The sequence below is a fragment of the Protomyctophum bolini genome, assembly GCF_963924005.1.
Source record: "Protomyctophum bolini genome assembly, chromosome: 5".
In the NCBI taxonomy this organism is placed as follows: Eukaryota; Metazoa; Chordata; class Actinopteri; order Myctophiformes; family Myctophidae; genus Protomyctophum; species Protomyctophum bolini.
The window spans coordinates 39,223,124-39,240,041 of record NC_137866.1 but is presented as its reverse complement, the minus strand read 5'-3'; the positions used below and the strand labels follow the sequence as shown (position 1 = coordinate 39,240,041).

The 16,918-nt window shown below is 43.2% G+C and overlaps 1 protein-coding gene across 1 annotated transcript in view; it reads right to left on the bottom strand.

Moving 5' to 3' along the window:
- Positions 1-16,918, bottom strand: part of magixb (MAGI family member, X-linked b) — a gene marked incomplete at its 5' end in the record, with an annotated part of 68,776 nt that overhangs the window by 15,139 nt on the left and 36,719 nt on the right. Inside the window, 8 exons of the mRNA XM_080762950.1 lie at positions 4,707-4,813; positions 5,248-5,551; positions 6,544-6,607; positions 7,118-7,532; positions 7,827-7,979; positions 8,712-8,974; positions 9,875-10,134; positions 14,410-14,571. Coding sequence (XP_080619076.1) covers positions 4,707-4,813; positions 5,248-5,551; positions 6,544-6,607; positions 7,118-7,532; positions 7,827-7,979; positions 8,712-8,974; positions 9,875-10,134; positions 14,410-14,571 — 1,728 coding nt within the window. The remainder of the gene's footprint in view (positions 1-4,706; positions 4,814-5,247; positions 5,552-6,543; positions 6,608-7,117; positions 7,533-7,826; positions 7,980-8,711; positions 8,975-9,874; positions 10,135-14,409; positions 14,572-16,918) is intronic.

The window sequence follows — 16,918 nt, the reverse complement described above, 5'->3', positions numbered from 1 at the left end:
AACGCCACAACGCACGGACAGCCTCACGGAACCTAGTGCCGTGCAGCCCTCCAACCTCAATCTGCCCTGCATTAAACACGCCAAACATTCTAACAATCATCTTCATTAAATTATTTTGCGTCAAAAACAACTCATCTCCCCGCGAATCACGTGTCACCAGTGTCACCACATTCCCCTTGAATGAACGCACCTCCCCTTTCCACACCCCCCCCCAGGCAGGTGATGCCTGGGGGCCTATACTGTACATCAGACCCACACGGGGAAAACAACTCGGACCCATAGTAGCCTACAGCTACTCTTGCGTCCGTCGACATAACTTCTTCTTTGGGGAAGCATCGCGGCCAACGCGGGGGTTGCGTGGCACAGGCACCTGAAAGCCAGCTCTGACAGTTGGACGGGGGCATGTTCACGTGAACACACGCGCTGTTTCGACACCACACTGTCCGCATCCCTCCTCTACCACCTCCTTCGCCGTGTCATACACATGGGCTACATGCACGATGAAAGCCTGGACACTGACAAAGACAGATTACAGCCCTGCGTGCACCCAGCGTGGCTGCGTGACACACTGAACAGGCATAGCTCCATCACAACGGAATGCTTATCTGTCGGGGACTCGGGGTGGCCAAATGGAGACGTTTTCTTAACCGCCTACCGTTAGCACGCAAGAACAACAGGGTTTAACTCATTGCCTTGGCAACAGTTACAATACTGTGCACTTTTATATCTGTTGGATCATAACATATGGTTGCCCAACCCAACTACCCAAAACATTCTGTAAACAATCCCCCCCCCCCCCCCCCATCAGTAATGTGATCTATTACATCACATTACCCACACTGAACATCATTTGCTGTTCATATATTCAGAACGGGTAAGGACTAGTAGGATAAACATATGAAACTGGATGTGATGACAGAATTAAGTGAGCAGACAAAATAGGAAGTGAAACAAACAAATTGAAAAAATCTGCTAAAGAGTTGGAGCGATGGGGACCCCTATTACTGAAACAAACAACAACGATTAATATTGGAGTATCAATACTATATCAGAATATCACTTGCACCACCTTTAAACTTCAGAAGTACCTTTAGTATCATATCATACACAATATAATATAATATCATATAATACCAATTATGACACCAATTTATGACAATAAAATAACACTGAGGACTTGTGCACAGTAACTGCTAATGTCAAATGTCAAATGACCAGATGACAGCGATGATGTCAGAACTCTGACATGCGTACAGACTTTTTTTTTTTTTTTTAATGCCATCAGTTATTTATTTATTATTATTATTTTGTATATTTCCAAATTCCAATCCTCTATCATCCTCCAACAATGTCCTGTTACCTTTCTACCACTTGTGGAGATTATATGGCTCAGTTTAATAAACTGGACAAAAATTCAGGACACGGGACAAGCTGTCACGGTTCCCGAAAAGCTCTGAAGGTCTAACGTGATAACAGAGGGTCCCACTGGGTGAGACACACACACACACACACACACACACACACACACACACACACACAGATGAACATAGAGGTATTATGAATCAATCATAAAGCAAGCATAACTACACATGCAGTACGCACACCCACCTCCAGGCACAGTACTATACAGCAGAGGAGAAACAAAGTGCAATAATTACGTTTGGATTCCTTGACAGTTCTCAAAGCAGACTGAAGCCTCTCCAACATGGCTCTTTGAACAGCATGTGTCGGAAGCAACACGAATCACCGGAAATCCACACAGAGGTGCCGAGGTTGACTAAAGAGAATGACACAAAGCCTGATCAACAGCTCTGTGTTTACGCTGTCGCTTTTCCTCCGCAACGCAGAGTGCTCAGTGTTGCATTCAGAGAAATGAGAGAGGAGAGAGAGGGGGGGATAGAGAGAGAGGGAGAGAGAGAGAGAGAGAGAGGGAGAGAGAGAGAGAGAGAGAGAGAGAGGGGGGGGGGGGAGAGAGAAGGATACAGATGTGAGGTGGAGGAGATGGAGAGAAAGAGAGAAATAGAAGTGGCAGAGGGAGAGAGTGACAGTTTTAATCTTTTGAAAAACCGGACTGAATGCTTTTACTGCAGCAGAGTGGGGAGGGATGAGCGACAGGAACGAGAGAGACAGAGACAGGGGCAGAGAGAGAGCGACAGAGAGAGAGAGGGAGAGACAGAGAGATTGAGGGAGAGAGGTGGGGAACGAGATAAATGACTATGATGAAGAGCGGTGAGAGAAAGTGCGAAGATGAGAAGGCGAGAGCAGCAGCGACTGCCAAAAGAAAGAAACGATTACAACGGAGGTGAGCTGGACGGTGGGGCGAACGAGGACACAGAAAACCAGGAACGGAGCTGCTACCTTAATCTCACCATGACAACGTAAATGCATGTCGGCTCGTCCCATAAAGGAGATTGAAGCGCTTCAGAATGCAGGGGGGGAGGAGGTCATATATCACACACAGGGACACAGTGGCTAACCTTCCATTAATACTAAAAGCTACTAATGCCGTGATGTGTTCCATAAAGCATCATACAGTACAGCACGTCACCGTGTCAGGCAGGAAACCTTGTATGTCCAAAACGGTTACTTTTTCAGGTTCTTTTTTTTGGTTCTTTCACAAAAGAACCAATGGATCCAATGTAGTTATTATTTTAGTCACAATCTCTTGTTAATACTTACATTTACAATACAATACATTTATAAAACCACTTATCATGAATAGCATACTGTACCAGCTGCTATGCTCATCCACCTAATGTCTAAACCTGCGTGATATACATGTGTAAATAAAATATGTAAATATTTTTTTGTTTTTTAATTATTTTTCTTCGCCCTTTCTCCCCCTGTCCTCTTCCCCTCTTTTCTATCTTTCTCTTTCTGGAAACAACAAAAATGACGGGAAAAAACGAATTACACCTGTAAACCTGTGATGTGACAATAAAGATGATTTATCATCAGCACATTTCTAATACTTAACCACTTACACACACACACACACACACAAAGAAATCTAAAATTGCAGATCGGCTAACTATATTTTTGTAAGTCTGTTTTGCGACAAAGTAGGGCTTTACTTTACAAAAAAACTAAAAGTGTGAAATATGGAGATACAAGGTTTGGGGCTGCCAGTGACGATGGAGCAGTCGTGGCTGTGGCTGCGGTGTGTCAGGCCGGTGGGAGCTGACAGAGAGCTGCAGAAGGAAGATGCAGCAGCAGCTATAGCGTGAGAACGAGAACGTTCTGTCAACAAAGGCTTCCCGTGCTGACATGCTGATTTAGACAGAGGATCGCTATACTGGCACACACACATAAAACCTGAGCGCTTAATAGACCTGCAGCGCAGGGCTTCGGCCACGATCATTGGACTATTGATTCTATCGATTTCACTCAAAGTGCACAGCACACAAAAGAGAGCGCACACGCGCGCATGTGTACGTGCGTACAGGATAGGTGCGTGTGCCCACATGCATACTAAACACGCACACATTCAGATATGCATAACTATGCGCAGAAAGGCACATTTGCTTCCATAGTCCCTATGCTCTTAAACAAGCCAATTTCTACTTCAAGGTTATAGAAGAAATAACCAGGAATTCTTCTCATGTGTGACCTCCAAAAAACAGCAATTTACAGCGAGTTCCCCTTTGGGGCAAGTGTCCTGTAGTCCAATTTAACTCACCATTCATCATTTAATGAAGTGTTAAGTACAGTACATATTGAGTTCACAATGACAAACTAATTACATGTCAGGGATCCTCTGCTAAAATAATATTTAGTAGCCGATAATTATGTGTAAACAGTGATCTGTAACAATGCATAAGGCCGATCAGGGACATCAGGCTTGTTAGGGTTGTTACTGTAAAAGCCTCTTTAATAGATCATGACTCATCCAGTGGCATGAAGCCATGGCAACCACCTTTTAATCTGCAATTACCTAATGGCCAATCTACTCCCGACAGCATCCAACTGCATGATTCTTCCCCTAGGCAGGTAACCAAATGGATGCAGCACACTTACAATGTCAATGCTTGAAATCCAACTTTCTGAATAACTTTCAGAATAATACATAATGGGTGCACATACACACACGCACACGCGTGAGCGCGCACACACACACACACACACACACACACACACACACACACACACACACACACACACACACACACACACACACACACATTACGTGTGTCCTACGTCCTATGTGCCTGGAACCATCAGCCAGCTGTGTCCTCTATCAAAGAGCAATCAACAGTACTGTGTAGTCAATGATCCTCATGAGAGAACGATGAAAGGAACCGCTTCATTGAGCCACAGCTGTGTCAGAACATAGCGTGCCTCTTCACTATTAAACCTATGTACCTAGTATATCCGTGTTTTCTACATGAATACACTGATTTACAAGCATGAATGGAGTTAAATTGTAAGAAGAAATACAATGCAGCCATTTAACCACATACACGTTGTTGACCGGAGCTCCACCAGGCTCTATACTATAGTTCCACTAGTAATTCCCCCCCGACACCAAATCTCTTTGCTGAAATCGTTATCATCTTGTAGCCTTGTAGATATGCAATTTCTGCTCCATATTCACTACAGAATAAGGACACTGTATCTCCTGTACTTCAAACATAAACCCTGATCCGCTGCTGAATATTTACAGTATACAACATGAGATAATTTCATAACAGGCAGATGGCTCTCACCTTTGCCGTTTTCCACATCCTGAGAGGCGATGACGAACCCGAACCCCTCTCCTGGCTTTCTCCTGAGCTCCACCTCAAACCCTCGGTGCGGCCGTTCCCCGCCCGGCCTGTCAGTAGGGTTGTTGCCACGATCATGACATTTTAGTTGACGACGATTAATTGTCATACAAAATAATTGCAATTAATTATTTAATTGTCCTTTTTGGCATTGAACATTGGACATTTGTAAACAAAAATTGCACAGGGCAGATACATAACAAAGATACACAAATAAATTAGATACATAGTACACATAAATCACAGACAATGACCAGCAGCAATAATCAAAATAAATAATGTACTATGGCCAAAACAGGCAATGCATTTAATAATATAACTTAAAAGAGAGCTTAAAAGAGCTCTACAGATCTGTAGATCTGCTATTTTAAATGAATTGAATGAATTTTATACAGATGAATGGAATACGATTATGCAAAAATAATTACAAATCTCAAAGGGTAATTGTGATCAGGCGATTGCGTAATGATGGTGACAGGCCTACCTGTCAGGCCCTGCCTCGGTGGGGGGTCCGCCGTCCCCCTCGTCCTCCAGCCCCGTGTTGATCCAGTCTTTAGGCTCCATGGTCAAGGTGACGGGAATGGACTCCAAGAAGCTGGTGCTCTGCACCAGGGAGGAGCGAACGAGGGCCGGAGACGGAGGGGTGCTGATGGACGTCCGGGGAAGAGGCAGCAGGGCCTCTGGGGCCCGAGAGGGCTCATCCGACACCCCGGGGGGAGGAGGCGGTCGTAGAAGAGGTGGGGGCAGCCTCCGTCCAGCGTTGGGGGACACAGAGGAATGACGGTTGCCTGGTTATAACAAATGAAAAACAAATAATGATCTGAGTGTCGAAGTGAAGGTCCTTTCATGTCAATGTTGTGCTTCCATGTGGAATACATAATGAAGACGTAATCAATGTGTTGGTTATGGCAGTGGTTCTCAAATATTTTCCTGATAAGGACATTAATATGTATTTGGCCATGGACCCTCATTTGAAAATATGTTGTGCTAGGGGTTAAGAGATTTGTGTTAAATGTTTACAAAATAATTATTAATTATTAAGAGGCTGTATGCTGGGGACCCCAATGGGTTATGGTATCCATGGCAATAAGCATCATCGATTCCCTCAGCAAAGCAGAGTCACCTGATTTTCTGGAACACTTAAGTAGATCTGCTTATGAATTATCTATGACTCTGAGGTGGGTTGCACAAAAAAGATTCAGCTTTGTTGCTTTAATAATGATTCAATCAAGGTGAATCTATTAATCCAGTTGTGAAAAGCTTTATACCCAGTTTAAAAGTAATGGTTTACATTTAACCCATCCTTCTAATCTTAGTTATCATTTTCTCAATTTTCTCAATAAACAGGAAACATTTTAATCCTGTTGCTCCATTGCTTTAAACTCAGATTTTAATTTAATTTTGCAGCTGAGATGGTGTAAATTTCCAAAATGTCAGAATTTATTGTGATTGAAGAAAGCAAAAGCGTTTCTCAAGGGACCTGTTTGGTGAAGATTTTCAAATCTGAATCCATGCTACTTTTAGTTTAACATAAGTATATGCTAGTTTTCTCACAATAGGGAAGAAACACATGTAACGCTAGTCTCAAGACAAGACAATAACATTGATGCTGTTCATTTACTGGTCAATCCATCATGTCAGGAAATCACAATTAATCGCAGGTTAGGTTTTATTGACTGATTTGTTAAGCAACACTTCAAATTAAGTGGACCAACAAAAATAAAACCTAGATCAACAAATCCTTGTTGTGCCTGAGAGGTAGTGTCAATCACACACTCACCTGCCCTGTAAACCAATAAGACCACCTCTCCTTGTTTGGTGTGTTCCTGCAGTATCCTTTGAACCTGGAAGCAGAACCACCATAATACACTGTAGTAGCTAACATAACAGACATGACATTTTTGTAAGGTTAGTCTCTCGAGACAGGTTCACACAATCTTCAAATGCTTCCCCCTAGCAGTCTGTACATTCGGAGCGCTGAAATGTAAATTCAAAAATATATTTTAAAAAACAAATATGTTTTATATATATATTATCGGGAACATAAATGTCAAACAGATGACAGCATCCACAGCAGAACTTTTAAGGGGTGTAATTACAGATACAAAAAGTAGGTGGCTAGCGCACATCCAGTTCCTGTCTGGTGCTGGACTACGGTAAGTACAGTGAAGAGAAGAGAGGAGAGTCCGCACACAGGTTTGCTCCAAGGTGTTTGCTTTTTATTCCAGACTAATTACAGACTCTCATTTCTATCCATCTGTTGACTCAGCGATTCTCGAAAGTACCCCCAGTTTGAGTTATAGACCTAGAAGGTCAACCACTTCAACCACTTTGAGAAGCACTCACAGTATTACCTGTGCGAATGTGAGGCTCTGAACATCAGCCCCATTGATTTTGACGATAGCGTCCCCCGGCTGCAGGGCGTAGCACTGCCTCCTGTCCCAGACCTTCTTCACCACAGTCATCTGACCCCCCGGCCCCCCGGCGGTCACGCTGAAGCCCAGGCCGCGCTCTGCCTCGCTCTGGGCCAGAGCGACGGGCACCAGCTCCCCACCGCCGCCCCCGCTGACGCTGCCCAGGCTCATGCCTCCCGGGGACCCCGGCACGCTGCTGGGACTGGCGCTGCTGCTGGCCAAACCGTTGTAGCCGCGGTGGTGGGCGGGGCTGTCGGGGGTCGGGGACATCCTGAGGTAGGAGGCGGAGCCGTGCGGCCGGTAGAAGCGAGAGTGAACGTGGACGTTCCGCGGGCCCCCCGGTGACGATGAGGGCCTGAAAGTTTTTGGGTTGATGATTAATTGTTATACAAATAATTGCATTTAAACTAATTAATTGTGGGGGTTTTTTTGGCATTGAACATTGGAAAATAAAACATAAAATACAAACTATTACATTGCTGTTTTGACTTTTAGGCTTTGTAAGTAAATATTGCACAGGGCAGATATGACAAATAATAACAATGACCAGTACCAATAATCCAAGTAAAGTACTATGGACAAAACAGGCTATGCATTTAATAATTCTATACTTTAAATCCTTTAGGCCTAATAGATTAAAAAGGCCTACCTGGGCCTCCTCTCTGAATAAGGTAGGGGGAGTCTGGCTCCTCCAGGAACAGTGCACGTGGACATGTCGCTCTCTGAGGACTTGGAGGTTCCATAGTGAAGCATATGATTGGGCGTCAAGGAGTTATTGTTGTGGTTACGGATCAACGACGCCCTTCAGGAGGAGAGGACGTGTCATGATTTAAAATCACAGTTTCGGTATAAACAACATAGCGGTGAAAATTATTGTTGGACAGTTAAGTTATTTACTCAAGTACTGTAAATAACTCGAATTCCGAGGTACTTTTAGTATGTACAATTTTCAATGCTTTATTACTGTACATAAGACAACTATAGTACTTTTTAATACACTACACGTTTTGACAGCTTTAGATACTACAGTAGTTACAGTTACAGATTATTATTACAAAACATACATACATTAACCCAGGGGTTCTCAACGTTTTTGACTGGAGACCCGCGAAAATGCTTCGGCCTCGCGACCCCCGCCCCTCCCCCCTCCCCACAGCCACCACCAATACAAATTGACCGCTACAATAACCTTAATAATAGAGAAAATACATCATAAATAAATACTGAAACCAGATATAATCATTAAGGGAAGTTTATGCATGCACTATGTGTTTTTCTTATAATTTGGGGACCCCCCAAAATAATTTCGCCACCCCCCGATGGTTGAGAACCCCTGCATTACCAATCTACAAGAGATCTGGATACTGTCTGGTAGATTGGCTATTTTTGAAAAGTTTTAATACATTTACATTGATGCTAATACTTACATTGCAGTTTTGATACTTTTGAAAATACAAAATAATAACATCTGAGTATTTCTTCCACTACTGTAAGATGTAAGATGACACCGTAAGATGACAGGGTCAAGGGTTACCTGTGCGATCCGATGGCAGAAACCACCTCACTGTCGCTCTGGCTGGCAAGCGTGGGGTCGAGGGACAGCAGTCTGGCTCTGGCCAGACTTCTCACCGAGCGGGGAGGTCGCACGGGGCCGGAGGACATGGCATGGCTCACGCTGGAGCGTCTGTACGGCGGGAAGAGCCTGGGAGGCGTGTGGTGGTTGTTCCCATTGGCGTCCAGGTCAATACCCGCCTCCGCGTACCTCCTGTCATCGTGGACCCCGTTGAGGTGAAGGTACTGGGTGTGCAGCGGTGGAAAGAAGCCAAGTCAATTTACACATGTACTGTACTTAAAGAATGGCTTCACCCATTTTCAAACGATCTTTATATAATTGGTGCTCACTAATGCTCATTAGTGTGGTTGCTGTAGGCAACACACTACTGTTCTAGGTCCGAGAACCTTTATGTCACCTAAAGTAAACCTGTTTTTTGTTAACCTTTTTTTATTTCAATGGACAGTTCAATGGACAGTTTTTGTAACATTTTCTGTCTGTAAATAGATCACAGAAGTACTCCTGACGTGACTCCCCCATCCCCTTGTTCCGGGAAGTATTTTCGCTATGGAGAATAATTGGGTTTCTTAAAATCGTCACATATAAGCATTGTGGTCCAAAAATAAACAAACTGTCTTGGCCATATTGTAGCTGTCTTGTATCAATTACGATAGTCAGTCAGTCATATTTGATACATTCTTTGTTCTAGCGGAAAAATAATTGGCAGTCACATTTTCTCACAGTCAGTTGATTCTTCATATCCATATGAATAAAACAGCCGGGATTATTTGTTTATTTTTGTTCTTATTAGTTCTTATTTGACGCGATATAAGAAAAGTCTATAGGAATTCAGAATGGGGAAAAAAACACAACCCAGGTAGGATGTGTAAATTACATCAGACATCAGAAGGAGATCGATCTATAGCCTATGGCAAGACAGAATTCATCAAGAACAGAACTTTCTTGTATAAATCCATGAATTGCAATTTCAATTGCAGTGCAACCACACTTCCCAGAATTGCACCTTTCTAGTTATGATATGGTAAATCTTTTGAGATATACTGCCTATATTGCTTGTAATAGAATATTCTTATGCCGCAGCATTGCGACTTTTACTTAAGTAAATCTGAGTACTTCCTCCAAACCTGCTGGGCGTGTGGAGCGGGTGACGACATGCGAGGCAGGCGTCCGTTCAGAGACTGAGGCTGTGTGGTGGTGGGCAGGAGTGGGGGGTCTCCATGATTTGCCCGCTTGGGACGGCCGTCGGGCTTGTATAGCATGGGGTAACCCCGTCTAACCTCCACGTCCACGGTTTGACCCACCGGCACCAACTTGAGCATCTCCACCACCTCTTTGTGGGTCACGCCCAGCACACACACGTCGTTGATGTAGACCAGGAGGTCCGCTGCGTGGGGAGGCAGGGGAGGGGTATATATCGAAATGTAAACAGCAACATTGACTTTGTATCGTATCTTTTTGCAATAATCTGTATTGTTCTGCAATGGAAATAATTGATTGTATCAATACTAAGTACTTGTGCGTTGTATTTAGCCATTTTAAGACGAAAAAAGAAAAAGAGGGCTTTAATTTATATCACTACACTTGGTCTGTTTTGTCTATGTGATCAAATAATAATGTATTTTCCAGGGAATCACCGTTTACTTATTTATATCCATATTCATACATTTTCCTTTAAAAAACCTGCACTATTCACATTTTCTTTAAATTTTCTTGCTAAATATTTACTGTATTGTTTTTAAATCATTGAATCGTATCACCATAATGAACCAAAGCGCTTTATAAAGTTGCATTAATGTTACATTCCCACATTCACTTCACACACACATTCCCACTCCGACTGGAGGAAACTGTGCAGGGCACCAACCTGCTCATCAGGAGCAGTTGGGGGTTCAGTTAAGGCTCATACATACTATAATGGTGATAGCTTATCACCGCAGTATAGTTTTTAAAGGGTTGGAAAACTACACCATTACGTCAGTCGCTGTGATGATCAGCTACCACCGCGGACACAGACCCATCTCTCTGTTTTTACTATCAGACAAGTCTTTTCACTCTGGAGCTATCACCCCGTTCACTGATTGGTCTAGAAGTTGGGTGGGTGGTCCCCTTGGATTTATGTAAACCACAGGGAGGCGGGGTCAATCCATCACCGCGAGTATGATGGCCTCAACTCTATCACCTCAAAGCTATCACCTAAAACGGTGATAACCTATCACCAAAAACTGAGTATGTATGAGCCTTCAGTGTCTTGCTCAAGAACAGGTCAGCGTGCAGCCAGGAGGAGCCGGGGATTGACCCTGCCTCAATAACATTTCCGTCGCAGTTTGAAGATCGGCTATTGTTTCATTGCAGTCAGTATGTCCGAATTCATCCATGGCTCCGAGTGGGTTTTGACCCCGATGGTTCTCAAAGGAGCCATGGTGTTTAGTACTGATGTCAATTTGGTTTTGAAGCCAAGCCATGTTTCTTCGACTAGTGTGCTCCTGAGCTCATCGGACCAATCCAGATTCTCCAGTTCTAGGTTAAAGGCCTCGCTAGAGTAGGTTTTGATGTCCCTAGATATGACTGTTTTGTGACAGCCAGACTTTAGTTTTTGTTTTTTGCGGGTACAGAAAATCATAAAATTATCGCTAAACCTGCATACAATAACACCTTTCTTGGATATTCTGGATTTGTCCGAGGGCAGATTACAAACAATACAAGATTTCTCTTTTACTTTGCATTTAGCTTTTCCCCCCCCAAAGGCCTTAGTATAATGTGTGCATGCGTGCATGCGTAAGTGTGTGCCGTGCGTGCATGCGTAAGTGTGTGCCGTGCGTGAGGCTGGGGGTTTACCGTACTTTGTATATCTATACATAATATTGTGTGGTCTTTCAATGGCTTTGACTTTATCTCATACGAAGTGTGCTGCACAAACACAACTGACTTGAGCTGACTGATCTAGTACAGTATGTTGAGCCCTTCTTGTACGTGAATCTGAAATCCGACCAGTGTAGTTCATAAATGAAATGCTGTTGGTCTGTTTAGCACTCTATTTGTGTGGGTGTTGATTAATCCATCAAACTAATCCGTCTAAAGCAGCCTATTAACAGAAATGAACCAGATCCCTCCCTGCAGACTGCCTGTATCCCGGGTTCCTGGGATGGAATGTCTGTATCATTTGGCATTGGCAAGCGTTAAGTGCAAGTGTGCATGTGTACACTGTACAGTATGTGTGTCGTATCGGTCCAAATGCGTGTGAAATGATAGCTAGATTATTACATGTGAACCATTAGGATTAAGGATTGATTGAGAGATACAGTACATTTGCTGTGAGAGAGCCGAACATTTACATCATATTTTAATCCAACAGGAGGAGGAGGATGAGAGAGAGAGAGAGAGAGAGAGAGAGAGAGAGAGAGATAGAGATAGAGATAGAGATAGAGATAGAGATAGAGATAGAGATAGAGATAGAGATAGAGATAGAGATAGAGAGATAGAGAGAAAGATATGAAAAGAGATGACGACATATGATCACATGTAGCATGCAGACTACAACTAGAAAAAGTGCCCCTCACAGGTCTCCACAAGGCCAGGTCAGGTTGTGGCCTCCTGGTGGTGCTATAGGCCAATGTGAAAAGGGTGCCATTTCTTTGTTATGCCTTGGATGGCAATTGGATGATTTGAGGCATTTTGGAGACATTATGGAAGGCATCAAGAACCCCCATTGCCCTTCAGTTTCATGTAGCTGACACAAAACCAATGCAAAATGTAAACAAACAAGTCAAATATATCTAAGAATCTGTGTGTGTGTGTGTGTGTGTGTGTGTGTGTGTGTGTGTGTGTGTGTGTGTGTGTGTGTGTGTGTGTGTGTGTGTGTGTATCAATTTGGAGGAGGCATTGTTTCCTTTATCCATGATTTATGTCTGCTGCCCGGTGTCCGACATGTCAGCTGTACTGTATGTAACGATGCTTTGCCGTCCATGCACGTTGTAACTGGTTGCTCTCCCACTGTCAAACTGCACTGGCAGTGTTTATGTCCTTTATACAAGGTATTCCTGTACTTCTCATTATGTGGACATAAATAAACATTTCAAATGTGTGTGTGTGTGTGTGTGTGTGTGTGTGTGTGTGTGTGTGTGTGTGTGTGTGTGTGTGTGTGTGTGTGTGTGTGTGTGTGTTTGTGTGAGAGTGTGTGTGTGTGTGTGTCCTTGTGTCTGTGCATCACTTTTTCAAAAGGTGTAAATCATATTTTGAAATGATTCTTCGTCAATTACATTACCATACATCAGGATGTCAACAACAGCTTAATTCTACTGAAACAATACGACAAGGGGAAAGCAAGACTCCCAAACGTTTGATTTCCTGTATCTGTGTCATGTGTGTTTAGGAGACACGGTATTCGGAAATACTCTCACATAATCTGTCAGTCTTTTTTTTTTTATCCCACGATTTTGTAACCCATTTTTCACCCCTGTGTCAATTATCTAATGTGATCCTGGGCTCTACACACCCTCCGCCAACCTAGTCCCCATATATGGGGGACATGGGGAGACCAACGGACTTGAACTCATGCTTCCTTCATGCCTGAGTGTCCAAGTTGCTCCTTTACACCTGACAGGGGGGAGTTTCCCTGGTTGGACGTAGCGCGTGGAAGGAACACGTTATTCCAACCAGTTCCTTTCCCCTCCATCAGGCGCCCTGGCTGGCCAGGGGGAGGCAGTTCAGAGAGCAGGATTACTGCATGTTTGCAAAGTTTGCATGTAAGAACTCCACACAGAAAGGCCCTTTTGCCAACCCCGCCTTCGGGTATGGGCACTGATGACGCGGAAGAGGAAACACGCCCCCAGCACCCACAGCGTGCCGAGCGGGAATAGAACCCAGGACCTTCTAGCTGTGAGGCGACAGCACTACCAACTGTGCCACCGTGCCCCGGATGCAAGTCTTTTAATCCCGGAGAAGGCTATCTTGTTAAATAAAGGATATGTGGCCCCTAGAGGGCAGCAGTGACTCAGGAAGTAGAGCAGACACTTGGCAAGGTTTGCGGTTATCGACCCCCAGCTCCCTCTGGGTTAGTGTTCAAGTGTCCTTGAGAAAGATACTGATCCCCAGCTCCCTCTGGGTTAGTGTTCAAGTGTCCTTGAGAAAGATACTGATCCCCAGATCCCTCTGGGTTAGTGTTCAAGTGTCCTTGAGAAAGATACTGATCCCCAGATCCCTCTGGGTTAGTGTTCAAGTGTCCTTGAGAAAGATACTGAATCTTTAACTGTTCCCTATGACCAGGTTGGTGCCTTTCCTCAGTCGGCCGTGTGTGAATGGGTTCATGTAATGTGTTTGGATAAAGGCGCTAGGCCTCTACAAAAGCACAATTTTCCATTTATTTTACCAAGAGCCTGTGGTTTACAGTGATTTAGAACAGCTAAGGACGTGAGAGTTTTAATAACAATTCCAGTGCCCGAAAGCCTGCACTATACTGTATATATAATGCCTAATTCATGCTGGATCTGTCTGTGTAAAACATATTTCACTCTACATACTAGCCTGTGATTTACAGTGATTTTAGAACATCTAAGGACGTGAGAGTTTTAATAACAATTCCAGTGCCCGAAAGCCTGCACTATATACTAATGCCTAATTCATGCTGGATCTGTCTGTGTAAAACATATTTCACTCTACATACCTGTCTTGAGTGCAGAGGGCCCCCCTGGCGTCACACTGTATACTTGAAGGAACTCCTGGTGTCTGCTGCCTCCCACGATGTTGAAACCAAACCCTCTGGAACCCTTGACGATGCATGTGTGGATCGGGTAACCCCGGAGCTCCTCTGGCTGGTCTGTGAACCCTGAGAGGACACAGCAGGTGCTTACTGTACCTCCAATGCACGTCAAAATGTCCACGTCAGTGCAGAGGTAAGACAGAGATACCATCAGTGACAAGATCGGAGACACCACATTAGAGACACCACCCACCATCACAGATACCATCAGAGATACAGAGGAGAGATGTTTGAAGTGAGAGAGGAGGAGACAGAGTCACAACCAATGGCAATGACCAGATGGCACTTAGCGAGGAAACCGTGAGCACCATTAACACTAGCACTTTAATGGGGCACAGACTGTGTGTCTGCAGATTACCATCTTTAAGATCGATGTTAAGTAACATAATCCAGTCCCCAGGTCAGAAGAGCAATGCACAGTAAAATCCTCAGTGGTAATTTCACTCTGAAAATGTACGTTCAGACTTGGATGGTTAGATCGGCACGATTACATACAAAGTCAATGCAAAGACAAGACGTTGCGTGAACGGGCATGGTGTGACCTGGCACGGTACAAACGGGACGAACCGAGGCGTATATATATATATATATATATATATATATATATTTAGGTCTGAACGCAGCTTAAGAGTTACAAATGGATAATAATAATCAGTTAACCTTTTGACATTTCAATATATGAAATGTCTCAAATAAATCAAATAAACTGTAATTGGAGGTGTGTTATAATTATGTTACGGTTAGTATTTCAACCATTTAGGCTCCTTTGTTATGCTTTGCATAACATTACCCGATGTTCTCGGTCACTTCACATCCTCAGTTACACTAAATGGCCATGCAGGTACTGTAGCTTAGCCTAGTATTATTCTGCTGCATGCGAATGTCTAGATGACGACCCACCGAAGAAGACATGTGTCCAGATTCAAGAGGAAACTTTGTTTCGTGCCTAAACGCAGTGTGTGCCTGTCGACAATCATTACAAATGTGAGTTTACGTTCTCTACCAATAAGTCCATAGACCATATGAAAAGAATACATATAAATATCAGCTCCTGATTGTGGCTATCATTGCGCTAGTGTTGCTTTTTCTGTTATTATAGTCACTCATAGACAATTTAAGTGAAATAAAGTTTAATTTAGTTTTCTCGAGCATCAACATCATGAACATTATACTGTACATCCAACATTTATTTCTGGTTGATTGAAAAGGCTTAGGCTGAAGCCCAACCAAAGCTGTTATGCCTATCCTACATGTTGATTGATTTACAAAAGTGAATTAATGAACAGTTGAACACGTTTCTTTTTTCTTTCCATTTAAACTATTGTTCATTTACTAAATACTAATACTGATCAGCTCAAAACCTGAAACTCACATGGTTATCCTTGTTGGACGTTCTTGTGATTGTTTTAAACCCACTATTTTGAAAATAGGCCTAACGTAAGTGATGTTGTAATCTCACATCTTTAAAAAGAAGAAAAATAAAGACATTAAGGTAAAGACATTTTAAGTAGGCCTACTTATGGGTGAGTACCTATATATGACTTTTATATAAAACGAAAAGGAAAATAATTAATTTTAACTAAAATAAAAAACAACTAATTTACAATGCAACTACATAATAAGAAATATAATTACATTAGAATAGCTGGTTTTCCATCATATCTTTTAATACAGTATTTCAACTAGAACGAGCTGAGTAGCTATGTGCACATGCATGCGCGTGCACGTGATGTGCACGTGGCGTCATTCAAATACAGCCCTACTAGTTAAAGAATCCACACCGTGTGGGGGTCCCCAGGTGGGCCCTCTACTGTACTGTACTGTTCTGTACTGTCACTGTACTAGTGTACTGTACTGTCTGTAACACCCCAAATAAAAGCTATTTTTGTGCTTGGACACAGCCAGCCAGAGACACACATAGCTGTCTATAGGAGTGGTTGCACCACTCAAAAAGGTTTACTGAAACACAATTCATCTTTTTAGTCAACACACACTCTCTGCCTGAGCTACACTGCCTCCTAGTGGCTGAAGGAGTGCACTGCAGCTTAGTGAGAGGTTTCGCACTCATGTCATTAATGTAGGATATGATTGGTCTCTTGCTGTTTATAATAAGCCACATTGCACAAATACGGCACATCATGTTATGTCCTCATTCTATTCTTTACCAGCTGAGCACATAACAAGATTATAAAAATGTGTCACTGACTGTCCTACTACCACATTATGCTCCTTGGCATGCCTGGAACAGTGCCCGCCACAACACCAGGGGTTTGGGCCTATAGGCCTTAATGAATCATCTTATTAATCACCTTTTTTTTTACCTAAACAAATTTTAAATCACCATGAACGGAATTTAATGATCATATTAATGGCATGTAATAGCAGAAGTCGCTATCCTAATCCACAAGGCTAA